Source organism: Nelumbo lutea, chromosome 6 (genome assembly GCF_056320005.1).
Source record: "Nelumbo lutea isolate HS-2025 chromosome 6, American lotus-T2T, whole genome shotgun sequence".
NCBI lineage: Eukaryota > Viridiplantae > Streptophyta > Magnoliopsida > Proteales > Nelumbonaceae > Nelumbo > Nelumbo lutea.
In genome coordinates this window covers 1,084,861-1,099,579 of record NC_142689.1, presented here as the reverse complement: position 1 = coordinate 1,099,579, position 14,719 = coordinate 1,084,861, and the positions used below count along the sequence as shown (strand labels likewise).

General features: G+C 36.7%; 1 protein-coding gene across 1 annotated transcript; it reads right to left on the bottom strand.

The window, feature by feature from the left end:
* Positions 1–8,281: 8,281 nt before the first annotated feature.
* LOC148846720 (pectinesterase/pectinesterase inhibitor PPE8B-like) lies at positions 8,282–12,070 on the bottom strand. Its single transcript, XM_088949144.1, has 3 exons — positions 11,331–12,070; positions 10,325–10,870; positions 8,282–9,286 (listed from the first exon to the last, which is right to left on the bottom strand). The coding sequence occupies exons 1-3, from the start codon at positions 11,593–11,595 to the stop codon at positions 8,589–8,591; spliced, it is 1,509 nt and encodes a 502-aa protein (XP_088805270.1). The 5' UTR covers positions 11,596–12,070; the 3' UTR covers positions 8,282–8,588.
* Between the last annotated feature and the right edge of the window lie 2,649 nt (positions 12,071–14,719).

Below are 14,719 nucleotides of genomic sequence, written 5' to 3'. Positions count from 1 at the left end.
TAATAACCACTCACCAGACCGCGTATGGATACCCACACCAATCAATCTGAATTCGCATGAATCTCTAATTGTGTAATGTTATACGTTGTATAGGAGCATAAGTATATATGTAAATGGGAAAGCTGATTCAACCCATCCATCAACACTCCACTTCCCCAGTTCCCCATTGAATTTTCATCCTTTCCACTTGGGTGACTCACAAGGCCCATGAGGCCCAGAATCAGTATATGGGCACTGGGCAGAGTCTGGATCTCCTGTCCACACAAATTCTGTCCACCTTTATTTACATAACATCGCAACCACACATGAAGAATATCTCATCCTCCTGCATAGAGATATTCCCAATTCATGGGATAGTGTGTTGTGGGTAAACGAGGGCAGAATTCACGTGGGCAAGAGATTCGGAGTCCACTAGGCAGCCATTTCTACATGTGGTATGGTAAATAATTGCAACATCGGATGCTCTCCCAATCCCATGGTAGATTGCACACGTGGGTCCTATCCCATGGTTTGTAACTTTGTGTATCAAGCTACCTCCTACCTTGAAAGGGGAGAAAATAATGCTTACGAAGAAAATGAAAAGAGAAAATAAGAAAAAGCAAAAACAAAAGTAAGTAACAAACTATTTGAGTACTTACAGAAATGAACATTCTGAATTAGCTAGGTCGCTATTATGGACCAAAGTGCTTTGTAGGCTGGGCTACATTGCTTCTTAATTTGCAAGAGCTGGCTCATATGGAAAATTATGGAACCCAAACTATAATTCAAAGACAAATTTCCCACTTCTCCACTTCTTAAAGTCCTGTGAAGTCACATTTTATTGATTCCATTTTAGATAACAACTTTGATGTGGGGATAGAGGAAATTAAAATAAAGAAATAAATGGACCACGGTTTTGTTGGTGGTATGTAAACGTGAGTTAGAAAAAAAAAAAAGAAAATATATAATTTTATTTTGGGTAAAATATAAAAACCTCCTCTCTGGTTTAAGGGAGGTTTTTATATTTTAACGAAAAGACAGGGTAGATGAAGCATACTTTTCCATGCCGGGGTCAAATTTCTTAACATTCACACTCACAATTTGATCTTTCATGCAAACCAATAGCATTGTTATTGAGAATTGACAGGATGATACCTTTAATTTATAAAACATGTAAAGCTTCAATTCAAGTAACTCAAGTGTCAAATCAGAAGATTGTTGTGATCTTCAATATAGCCTACCCCATTGATGAGTGATGACTACATTACTAAAAGTTATTAGTCATGAGATATGCTTAACTCAGTATAGATGATATCTTGGTTCATCAGAAAATGGCGATATGTAATCTGTTAACTTCTTATGCCATATTTTATTTGCTTTTCGATCAAGTAATTGTCCGGTTATATTAGGACAGAAATCACTGTACTCCATACAAGAGTGAAACACAGAAATCACTGTTAATACTTTAGCCCATAACTTAGCTCGTAGGGGAATTTCAGAGTATGGGCTTTTTAAAGAAGCCATTCCGCTTTGGGTGGCAAAGTGGATCAATGAGATCCCTCAAAACTGTAATGGTGCTTCATTATCAATTCCAAACTAATCTTTCTTAAGACACACAGTATATATTATAAGCAGTCAATTATTGTTTGTTCCTATTGAATTAAACTAGGATTATATTAATTAATAAGGTTATCATGATGATGTAGAGACGTTGAATTTGAACTGATTACCTTGTGTAGTAGATATATAGGATGTTTCCAATTTATGATGGGACTGTATTTTGTCTAATCTAAGAACCTAATTGCATTTGTAATTTGTGAAAACGTTACCTGGGTTGAAAATTCCCACTCAACAATTTTAACCTGGAGCAGACTGCACACTGACCACGAATCGCCACCTTTTTTTATTATTATTATTATTATCACTCAAGTATATCACCTAATCATCAAAGTCTTGAAATCATTTAATACTAATTTGTGAGATTTAGAGTTAAACAATATGGTGTGTATGGATCATTATTCCTTACCGAGAACATATACCTGAACTGAACTGTAGTGACCCGATCGGTTCCTCACCCTCCTCCACTACTCACTATTAATTACTTCTTTTCATTCTCTAAGGACTCGAATAATATATTTCATACAAATTAGTGATTACAATGAATAATGCTAAAAAAAATATAAATTTGTTAATCCTGTAATGCAGTTGGAATGTCAAATTCACAAAGATTGTTTGAATTTTAGATGTAGTGTACAAAAAGGACTAAAACAGACCACAGACCCACCACAGGACAACAATAAGGATCTACCCAACCCTTTCTTCTTTATGAGGGATGATTTGGACACATTTCATTTTTGGTAAATGGGGCACATTCCTTGTGAAAAGACCAAAAGAACCATCTCTTATTTAATTTTGATGTGTAAGAGAAAAATCACACGGGGTCTTTCCGCCTTTTCAAATAAATTTACTAGGAATAGGCGGAACTTATTTAAAAGTGGAGATGTGCCCCAATCAACATTCTTTTTAAATCCTTTAATTTTTCTTCCCAAAGCCACAGAGAAATTTGTCATGCTCATTTTGATAGGGAAATTACAATCTTCTTAGAAAAAGAGGACATTGCGAGATTAGATGGAAGTTTTTTTTTTTTTTTTTTGAGTTGATTCCCTACATTTCCTATTACAAAGTTGTGTCGGTGATCTCATGCAATCTCGTGTTTTTTTTACTTTCTTTAATCATTGGTTATAATCCTTTAAATTGTGGCATCAGATTTTCTAAAAAAAAAACACATATACATAAGCAAATGTAATTGTTAAATTTGATAATACAAGATTCTATTTTTAGCCTTACACATGCACATGATACATATTCTTATAAATAATGATACACATTTTATATTTGGACAAATTTCTTAAAATACCCTTATAATTTAAGAAATTAACTAATTCTACTCCTATCGTTAGCATCAGTTAATATTATGTCACAATCCATATACATGTGACGCTACACTACGTGACTAGAACTGTGAGGCCCGTATCACTGGGCAGACATGGGAGAAGACCAGGCAACATACCATCTAATAGTGCCTCAGAGACGACCTTTATCTCTTGTTACGTTTAATGCTAACGCTCTCAGAAGTATAGCTATATTCTGTGACTTCTTTGGGTCCAAAACCCTGTTCCGTTCAACGGGTACACTTCTAGTTGCTTCTTTCTAACCGAATTTGCTGAATTGCATCCAAAATGAGTTTCAAACATGTTTTCACTTAATCAGTAAGCTAGTGACATGGTAATTAACATTAAAAACCATACAACGGGGGAACAACACAGATCGTGTTTTCCTTTAATCTGTAAACAAGTGATATGGTAATTAGGGGGCGTTCTTTTTTTTGGATTTTGAAAGGGGGGATCAGTGAAAATTTATTCTCCTAGATAGGTAAATTAATTTTTTCATCTAGGAAAAAGTTGTCAATACTTGGATGGAACAAAAATGCCCCTTTTAATAATATAACTTTTATGACTAAAATGGTCATTTCCATATTTGCATAGGAAATAAAAGAACATGAATAAATGACTTACTGAAAAGTGAATAGGGCATTAAGATTAAAAGTCATACAATAAGGGAACAACACACATTAATCAAGTCTTTACATGCTACTTACTGAAATGAACTTGACTTTAGTTGGTCCCACACCATGGCTCGATCTGAAGTTGCCCGTACTTTGTCCCATTGCAACGGCTTCAACCTGGGCTTTGCCCCATCTATATCGTATGAATTGGAAGCACATTTTTGTTTTTTTTTTTTTTTGGAAATGTTGCTACCAGGTAGGACGTTTCATAGGGCAACAGCAGCAACACCTTCTGTTTGGTACCAGTGCTCCATATCCGTTGTCGGCACTAGTACCCATTATTCAGTGCTTCTACTATGTATATATTATCTTACATATAACGGTGGAAAAAACACCCATTTCATCCTATGGTCCCATTTGTTCAATAGACTATAAAAGTATAAAAAAAAAAAAAAGAAATTCAGAAAATCGTGAGAAAAATGACCAAATATCTGAAAATTACATGAAAAAAAAGAAAAATTCTAGACAAATGAAAAAATATAGAACAAAGTATAAAAATCAGAAAATTAAATGAAATTGCATGGAAAAACCAGAATATATAAAAGAAAGAAAATAAAAAAAAAAACTGATAAAAAACCATAGAATAGAATGCTGAAAAATGATATCAAAAAATAGAGTAAATTGATGAAAAATGTAATAATTTAAAAATAGCAGAATTTCGCAAAAAAAAAACAATAATTAATAGATGTTGCATGGATTAATAAAATTACAATAAACTAATATAGAAAAATTCATAAATTAATATAGAAAAAGTCTAGACAAATGGAAAATATAGAACAAAGTAGGAAAAAAATTGGATAAAATTGCATGAAAAATCCAGAATATATTGGAAAAAAGAAAATCACAAAAAAAGTGCACATTCTCTGGCTCTCTCTTCTTACTTCTTAGGCATTTAGACATCTTATATATAAAGTTATTAACGGTAAGCCATGAAAAATATATAAATTATATGTATATATAATTTGGTTAATACCAAACAAAGGTTCAGTTGGAACAGGTAAATTTAACCGACATTGTTTTCAAGATACCAAACAAAACATGAGGATCAGGATTCAGCAGTGCATTCAAAGAAATAATTGACCAAAACATGAGGATCAGAATCATTTAAATACACCAAAAAAGCAGAAAAAAAAAATTAGAATGCTTGAAGAATGTACAGACCTGGCATCCAAGATATCTGACCAATTCACAACCATGATTTAGAAAGCGGATAGAAGAGAACACTACAAAATCAATACACAACAGTATTTTCAAATACGAAATAGAAAAATCAACAACCGAACCAAACATTTGGATCAAAATCAAACACTGTAAACCCCAAATGAAAGATATGAGCATGAATAAAACAAAAAATGCATAACCCAAATGATAGGGCGGAGCATGAACCGGCGATGGACATAGACAAGGAATTTGAGGAGGAGAAATATGAGCATGAGAAGACACAATGGTGACTGGTTACGTAGGTAGACCACCGGTGATTGGGAAAGGAAGATACACCATTCGACCTCCAACAGTTGAAAACACAGAAGAAGCAATTGTTAGGGTTCGTTAAAAGAAGAGAAGCATTTTATGATATGGTGCATATGTGATGCATCATATCAGTTCAAATGTAATACATGGTGGATGCAAGGTTACTGCCACATAGCAGCAACGAGCTCCAAAATGAGAAAACATCAAATTCGGTGTTTTCTTAGGCCACACCTTCTTGATTTTTAAAGCATAATTCAGGGCAACGTTTTTTTTTCTGAAAAAATAGTTTCAAACATAAGACCATTTTCTAGAGCATTGATTTTTCTGACATGGCGTTGATGTATTGCCGTTGCATCAATGCCAAACATTGCCATCATTGCCTGCATTGAGTTGCTTGGAAGAATAACCATCTTGAGTAATTTCTGCATTTGGTACTTGTGTTTTTTGTCTTAGTAACAACCTTTGGAATAGGCAACTTAGATTGAGGCCTAGATAATGTCTGAATAGGAATTGGCGCCGATACCTTTGTTTTTGTAGTCCTCCATCTTAATCTTTTGGCGGTTATATAATTTGAATCTCTGGTTTATTTATTTATCTTTGTTTGAAGCCTTGAAGAGACTGAATGAGGGATTCCAGTATGGAAACAACTTGGACCTTTGTGGAGTTGGGTTTTCTACTTTGAGTGTTTGCAGTGTTTCAAATCATTTGAATCCCAATAGATCTGAACCCTTTAGATCGTTTAGACCCAATTCTACAGTTGCTGGGTGAGTGAAAAGAGGCATTGGAAATAGGAATCGATTGAGGAACATGGTAGAGAGAAAATTGGATATTTCATTTTTCTATTAGTGTTTATTGACGATGTTAATTGTGAATAAGATAATATGTAAATAATAAGGGTAGAGTTAGTTAATTTTCTATAACATAAGGATACTTTAAGGAATTTGTCTTCGTATTTTTAACATCAGATGTAAATGATGTGTATCTCAACCTAAGTATAAGGGCCTATTTCTTTAATTATATCTAACTGTAGGTGAAATTAATGTAGTTGTTTACTGAATTCCATTGATTCCAACAATTAGCAACCCAAATTAGCCCCACCCAACCTATCAATGAGAAAAGATAATTAATAAGAAAACTTGAAATGATCTTCTTAGTTCAGTTCAGTTAAGAAAATGTGCAAATTTCCCTGCATAGTACGTTAAAAATGGAAAGAAAGAAAAGTTGGCAGCAAGACTAACGGTTGATTTGAGCTGAATGCGATGGGACCTGGGATTTCCGTATCCTCTTTACATGAATAAATATTTCCAATGGATGCACTGAGGACCATTTTGTAAAGAAATCCAGATTCATTCAACATGAGCAGTGGCATCCTTTATTCACTACCATCGTGACCAAAAATAATTGGGAAATTAAAGCGATGAAGTAGAAGATATGTGAAAAGTTATTACTTGTGAGAGAGGCAAGATCAAAGTTACTGTATCCCAGCAACAAGCCAATTAAGGGACCACAATTTAAAAAAGGATGGGTGCATGCATACATGGCAATTGGCAACAGTTTACATCAAATTAAAACGCATAAATGCATGCATGCCTATGCCTATACCATTTCCTCCATTCATTACCAAAATAAATAAACCAAAGCAAAGCATGTTTTATATATATTGGGTACACGTACATCCATAAATTTCATATTATTTACAGCCAACTGCTTTTGTCTATGTCATTCTTATGACAAGTTTTAATTGTCTACCTACCATTTCAATTTTTTTAATTTTGGTTCATTGCAACCAGATCGATTGACTAAAACGCATATACACAAAGGCCTATAAGAAACGGGAACATTGACACGATACGTCCCATTGGGCATTGACTAGCCTGGGCTACGTAGTTGTGCACCTAACCACTTGCTGCGACTTGGATTTGAATGGACCACCTCCCAACTAAAAGCTAACTCATTTAGCAATAAATGGGCTAACTTCGTTCCAAGGGCTAGGTTTAGGGCTTGTTTAGAGAGAGAGAGAGAAATATTTTTCTGCGTACAGGAGTTTTTATCTTCTTCCTCAATTCCTTCTTTTTATCGGGAATCCTTACATTCTTCGTCATCCGTAAAAATCTCAATATTAGAACTTATATGTTGAGAGTTGAGAGTTGAGAGTTCCACTGACACTGCCTGCTGGCTTCATCGTCTCTACTCTGAATGCCTTATGTATGCAGCTATGCTTTGGCATTTGGCCCTGCTGGGATGAGTTGGACCTACATAGCAATGCATATTTAATTTTGGGGGCCGGGGCACGTTCTAATCACTTCACCTGATTAGTGATTACCCCAAATTGCACATAATTAATTGAAAAGAAGAAAATACATTTGATAATGGGAACCGTGAAGGCCTGTGATTTCTAGCCAGGACGGGACGGGCTTTAGCATTTATCTCTCCAAGTTTTTTTAATACAGATTCCGGATAAAGAAATTGAAGCCATGGCCTTATTCTATGCAATCCAATTTGCAAAAGAGTTGGGACTGTCTACGATTTCAGTGGAGATTGATTGTTTATCTCTCATTAAGCTTCCGTTAGTGGATAATTAATTCAATTCCACCTTGGCGAGTTGTCACAATTATTATTTTTATTATTATTTATTAGCGATTGTAGAAGCTTGATCTCTTCCTTTTTGGTGTATAACTTCTCACATGCCTTTAACACTGTTGCTCACCGAATTGCAAAGGTTGCTTCTTCCATTCCGACTTCCGAGTGTCTATACATTGTCTTCTGAACCATCAGTTCTTCAAGAGCCTGTTGTACTGAATTCTCCTTTGAACCAAATTAATTGATGCTCCTTTCTTAAAAAAAAAAAAAACAAAAAAAAATTCTGGATAAAGAAACAACTGGCTTCAAGTCAAGAGGTGTACCCACCGTCAATTGAAGGAGAATAAAATGACTTGGATTACCTTATGATTTTCCTTATTCTCAGTTCTCAAACATGCAAAATTATAATTAATATAGGGAAAAATCTATGGTATAATTTATGGAAACTGCTGCAACTTAAATTATATATATAAACTAATCGGTGATGAAATCAATAGTTACAGTGAGCATCGTTAAAGTCTTCAATAATAAGTATATCTTATAAAATAAATAAATCATGTGACATTTTTAATATGACTTATTGAAAGTTTAATTTTACTTACGGTAAATATTGAAAATGCATGGTAATTCGATTCTGAACTTATTTTTCCCACCATCTTAATTACTCTTGATACACAACAATGAAAAGCACTAGGTTACAATTCTTCAATACAATAGAAATCAGAAAAGGAAAAAAAAAATACCAAATTAATACATAGGACAGGAATACATACAAGCAATTAATCAAAAAACAAAAACCAAAAAAACAAAACCTCGTTAATAAACTGTATCTCGATCTATCATATCGCTATTTGAGAGTGGCCTTTACCGTTTACACATGACATTAAATTATGATTAAATGTATGTCCTCTCTGGAATATGTATTGTTCATCTTCTACACCGCCAAACCTGCTGTAAATTTGACGCCGGTTGACGGCAACCATAAATTTCCGTCGATAAATTGAGCAACCGTGAAGGCACTGGCCTGAGAGGAGTTGGTAATTGCGTGGAGGCCAGGCCACTTGACTCGGCTGCTCAGACCAGCACCGGGTCCATAATTCATATATTCACCATAATAAAGTGTATCCAGAGCGAAATTTCCCTGCCACTCCAGCCACCCTTCTGGCCTTATTACATCACTCATGTATGACTGCATGAAAACTGTCCGTGAGTACTGCTTCCAAGGTCGCCCGAGGTATGTCAATGTTGAGTTCGCTGAGCCAATCAGGTCCGAGTCAGCCGACATGTTGGAGAATTGAATCGAGAACCCGGTATTTTGGTTTGGGTCTTTGCGTCCTTGTGCGGTTATGGTGTTCTTCTGGTTGGGGAGACCCTTCTTGGCAAGGATTTGGCAGTTCTGAATGACGACGGCACCGTTGCCAAAGATGAAATCAACTGTGCCACTGATTCGGCATTCTCGGTAGAATTGGCGGAGTGAGTGGGCATAGAGGGTGTCTTGGTACCCTTTGATGGCACATCGATAATAGGCCGAGAGATCAGAATCCGATCGGAGTGCTACTGCTTGGTGCTTTTCCGGGCCTGCTGTGTTCTCAAACGTTATGTCTCGGGCTATGAATCCTTTGCCGGAGACAGCTGCAGGGCAACATAACCCACTGGTTAGCTCCACAGTCCACACCGAGTTGTTAATGACTCGAATGTTTGACTCACTGAGTCAAATGAATCAATTATGAAGATGAAGTGGAAGCAACGGCAAACAGTGCTTTGCGTTCTTTTGACTTACAATACCACACTAGCTTAATTTACCACGTACTTTTTGACTTTTGCCTCAAGTCCAGCTACTTCTCATCCAATTATTTCATGCCTTTTTTTGAATGTATACTTTATATTAAAGCGTTATTTACTTTTAGGCTGTGTTTGGTTGCAGTACAAATTTATTTGCATTAGTACAAATGCATAGGAGTGCAAATGTAAAAAATGCAAATTTTTGTTTAATTTTATTTTAGATTTTATTTTATTCTGTTTTATGTCTTAATTTACCTCATTTGTACTCCAATCAGACAATATAATTTAAAATATAAAATAAAAATAGGTCAAAATTTACACTCAAATCATTTATACTGCCATGGCTTTGCATCAGTGCAAATTTATTTGCATTGCTGCAAAACACAGCTTTCCCTTCTCTGTGGGTTGGTACTTGGTAGATTCCCCAAACCAAACGAGGAGAAAGGAGTCTATAAACTTTCTTTCCGGTTTCCACCGTCCCAAACTCCCAATACTTGCAACAAAATCAAATTACTTGATATCCCTTTTGATGTTGATTTGGGATACGATCGATCCCTAGGTCGGACCCACCAAGTCAGAGGTCCCTGTCATACCACCACAGAGCACCTAGTAAGAAATGGACCCCGTTCATCGAACGTCTTTACGTCTCTACAGGCCAAAACAAAGAGCCGATGGCTTGCTGCCTTCTTTTGGGTCCATTTCCGCGTGAAGTTTCCACACAAAGAAAAGAGGTGGACTCTATTCTCCATCAGTGGACGTCTTATCTCCAAGAAAACGAAACCAGAAAACAGCCATTCCTCTACTTACCCACTTACCAAAACGTAGGATTTTACGTTAACACCCCCCCCACCCTCAAAAAAAAAAAGAAAAAAAAAAAAAAAAACTTACCAAACGTAGCTGATCTGAATGTGGTCCAACCGTCGACGAAGTTACGGCTACCGGAAATAATGGTGACGTCCATCCCATCACCCACGATCATCAGATTCCATTTCTTCTTTTTTATCTCCACATTCTCCTTATACACACCTCTCTTTACGTATATCACATACCGGCGCTCGCTATAATCTGGCGCAGCCAACACCGCATCCATCACGCTAGTGAATTGCCCAGTCCCATCTTGTGCAACAACCGCATCGGCGGACACCCCACCTGCCGGCACCTGCAATAACCTCCGGTCGCTGCCTTTCATCCATGCAGGAAAGCCACCGCCTTCGCTAACACTTTTAAGTTTCCTTCCCAGGCGGCCACCGGAGGGTATCTGGCCAAGAACTTCACTGACCAAAGACGTGACGGTGTCGAGGCTTCCGGCGACGAGACCCTTGACGAAGCTGTTGGTTCCTTCGAACCCATCTAGACATGTGTCTTGGTTACCAAGGGCCGCGCTCAGCCATGCCTTTAGATCAGAATTCCGGTTCCCAGTGCTATTATCATTGCCTGTAACCAAGGTTAATTACTAGTTAATACAAGTATAACAATTTGATTATTTTAGTGCTTTTAAAATTAAGATATGATGCCGTAGATGAATAGCTGGTTGTTATTACAGTTGATGAGTTGAAAATTATGAGCTAGTTGCTTGACATCACATCAGATAATTGGCAGATTTGCCAAGATAGTTTTGACTAGAAGCTAAAATTGACCCATATGAGTTATCGATGAAAAAGATTTGCATGCATGGCTAGTTTTTAAGTCAATCGAGGAAGTTCTCAGTGTGACTGTGTTCAGGGGGAGAGCGAGAGGAACTAAGTGAATAAGAACTACTGGAGGAACAAATTCCATGAATTAATGCATGAATCGAGAAGCTTAATATATGTTCATCACAGATGAGGTTCAATAAAAACGAAACATACAACTGAAAGAATATGTGATTAAGGGGAGTGAGAAATATAGAAAATACTGTTGGGGTTCTCGGTGGCCGAGAGGGTCCAGCCCAGTTCATCGGCAGAGTAGTCGAGCAGATCAACGCAGTCGTTAAGGGCATTCGACAGGCGAAAATCGTCGAACTGATTGGCGAACTTGGAAACAAGAGAGATTACTCCCTGGACTTCATCGATGGTGGACTTGAGAGTTGCTACGAAATCCGAAGGAGCAGCTGATGAGGAGTTAGTAGAAAAAGAAGGGAAGAGGAAGAGGAAGAGGATGATAGTTGGTCGGGAAGCCATTGAAGAGTGGGTTGAAGTGAGAGAAGTAATAACATAAAAGGTTTAAGATGGGAGAAGGCACTCAGGCAGTAGGCAGTTGAGGGAATAAATGCAAGGAGAGAAAGGGTGTCGGCGCGGCGGTCAGATATGACCTATTTTTGCGTGCCAGCTTAATGTGAGGAGAACCAGAACCCTCCTTTAAAGCATACTCCAATGTTCTTCTTCGGCCATTAATAATGTTATCAAGCTCATTATAAACTATGAAAATTAAGGAAAAGCTAAAGTTAATTAAAGTAAACAACAGAGACTCAAAAAAAAGGTGTACAAGGAAAAAGAAAGAATTATATTTGTATATTCGGTAACAATTCTTTTGCTTTATTTTTTTTATTTTATTTTTTCTTTAGATCTTGATTCATGAAAGGTATAGTTTTTTGGATGGCTCGGCAGGACCTGTGTACAGACTTAGAGGGCTCTCACCGACAAGTTTACTTTGCGGGGATGGGGAGAGTAACTGAATGAATATATACAAAGAATTGATTTATAAGTTACCTTGTTGACGAGTATTAATCTATGAGACTATGACAATGTATTTACCGTATAATCCAGGCAGGCATGATGTTGATTGTGTTATGCAAACCAACTTGCGTTGGGTTGAATTCGATCGATCGAGGCAACCCTTACCTTGATTCGACTTCCAACAACTTAAAAAAAACGTAAGTAGTGACCAAAATGGATCGATGAGGTAGTCGAATGTCTCAATTCTAACCAAACCCAAATTTTCTATCCCTAGAACTTCCTTGATTAGCAAGGAAAGCTTCTTTTTTTTCCTAGCTGAGAAATTATTGCAAAATGAGACCGAATATCCTGTAAGCAAAAACTTTGGACACATTCATCCACCCTCACATATAAGGGTGTCAATGGACCATTTTTGGATCGAATTCTGTTTAAAGTCCAAAATCAATTTCCATAGGTTGAACCGGCCAACAAGAAATATTAGATTGAATCAATCCGATCCAAAATATTTATTACATTGGATTGGACCTGGTCCATCCGTAATAAATTTATACTGGATTGGGTTGGATTAAGCCAATATATAGTTCATTAAAATAAGATAAGAATATAGATATCAATAAACTGGATTAAGAATATTAAAATCAATCTAAATCAAAACAAATTCGAACAGATTTGAATGGTTCAGAATGACATTAAATTAGACCGGTCCAAAATATTCATTGGATTAAATTAGACCTGGTCCATTTATTTATAATGGACTCATATTGGAGTGAATCGGATTGAACCAAATCCAGTCTAAAAGACACCCTTACTCACATATATAGGAAATATCTCTCTTCATACCACAAGTATGTTAAATTTATATAATGTATGGCTGAAACTCCATCTTTCTGAATTTGCAAAGTTTTTAGTTGCAAGGAATCGCGTCACTTGCAGAACTCGGGCACTCTAGAAATATGAGATAACACAAATACAATTAAATACTCCAAGCCCCACCCACCTCCCCTCCTGGGAAAGAAAAAAGTACTTTATTTAACCAGACAGGAAACAGCAATTCACTTCATCCAAATATCTTTTGTCTACGTTATATAAAGGAGGCTGATTTTAATGGTAAGTAATCGGTTACTATGGTGAATTGACGATCCTATTTAGTCCAGTGGGGTGCAGGAGATGGCATTTATCTGTGAAATTCGGATATTCTGTGCTTGTGATCACGACTCACGAGTAGGGATCTCTGCTCTCAAAACAACGCTACAAGGGAGATGTTCCCAATGTATGGCTGTAATGGCCAGTTGGGACAAGTGTTGCTCCACTGACATCGCCTTCTTCTTCTGCGACGATACCAGGTAACACTATCCATATGCCATGTTTTATCTTCTTTTCCCCCTTATTAGATGAATAATTTTTTAAATACCACTTATCTCTTACTCCACACCAATGTTTTAAAAAATGATCCCGCACCAAAACAATTCTGCCCATCAGTTTTCGGATGGATGGTTCAACTGTTAGATTCAAACGGATGACATGTTTTGACCAAAAATTAAAAAAATAAATAAATAAATAAAATCCATTGAATGGATCGACCAAATCAATAGTTTTTGGCTAAGAATTAAGTTTGAAATACATAAAATCAAACCGGCTGCCTGAATGATTCTCAAAATCAAATGGTCCAACCATCCTGATCAATAGCAGTTCGAAAACATTGCTCCACACACAAACCTTCTTTTACCGATAACACCAAGGAATGTTTCACCTTCTTTGTCTTCTAATCCTCCAACAACCGGTCCAGGTAACATTGTATCTATTTTATTGTCTACCATTTCCAAAAAAGTTTCCATCTCAACTAATTTTCCATCTTTCTATTGTTTCCCCCCTTCAATTGGTTTTTCATCTCTGTTTTAGTTTGATGTGCTTGACATAATAACCCATTGAATTGACTATCCAAATGTTGTTTCTGTTTTTTATAACAGAAATTTATTCGTTTGGAACAAATATAGTGTAGGTGGATTAGGGTTCACGCTTTGGATAACCTGAGCCAACCTCAGTCTAAATGTAACATACATAACGATTGATTTATGAAAATAAGTACATACGTGTATGTGCCAATAACCCAGTAGCTTAGAAGCCTTAGGTATTATGGTCTTGGGACCCTCCAAATGTGGGAGGCACAGAGTCAAATCTGTGTAATTGTAAGCTCTCTGCAGTAAGGTCAGCAAATCTGACGACTATTCAGCTCTCTCAGTTCATTCCGTGGCAGTAGTGGTTTAATATTAATTTTTGCCATGTGAATATATAGTTTGAAAGGGAAGGTGGGCACCAAAAAAACGCGTTTATATAAATATATCCCTAGCTATCTATATGATCTCTGAGATGAGATGGATAATGCCTCAAAGGAGGGGGGCTTTCCACAACGTCCCACAGCTGTGTATCATCATTGGGAGATATTCTCAATACACGGTGAGACGTTGTGAGGCGCCCCCCTACAACTTGGTATTGATAGTACAAATAAATGGGTAATGGCTTCGTGTGTGGGACTCCCATCGATAGCCTTTAATTACTCTCTCTCTCTCTCTCTCTCGATTCTCAAACTCATAATTGCAGCCATAAAATTCACATGAAACTGGGGAGCCTT

Coding starts and splice junctions, on each gene's coding strand:
- LOC148846720 (XM_088949144.1), bottom strand. CDS start 11,595: ATGGCTTCCCGACCAACTATCATCCTCTTCCTCTTCCTCTTCCCTTCT. Junction 10,871..11,330: donor GGCCACCGAGAACCCCAACA/GTATTTTCTATA, acceptor CCTTGGTTACAG/GCAATGATAATAGCACTGGG. Junction 9,287..10,324: donor ATTCAGATCAGCTACGTTTG/GTAAGTTTTTTT, acceptor GTTGCCCTGCAG/CTGTCTCCGGCAAAGGATTC.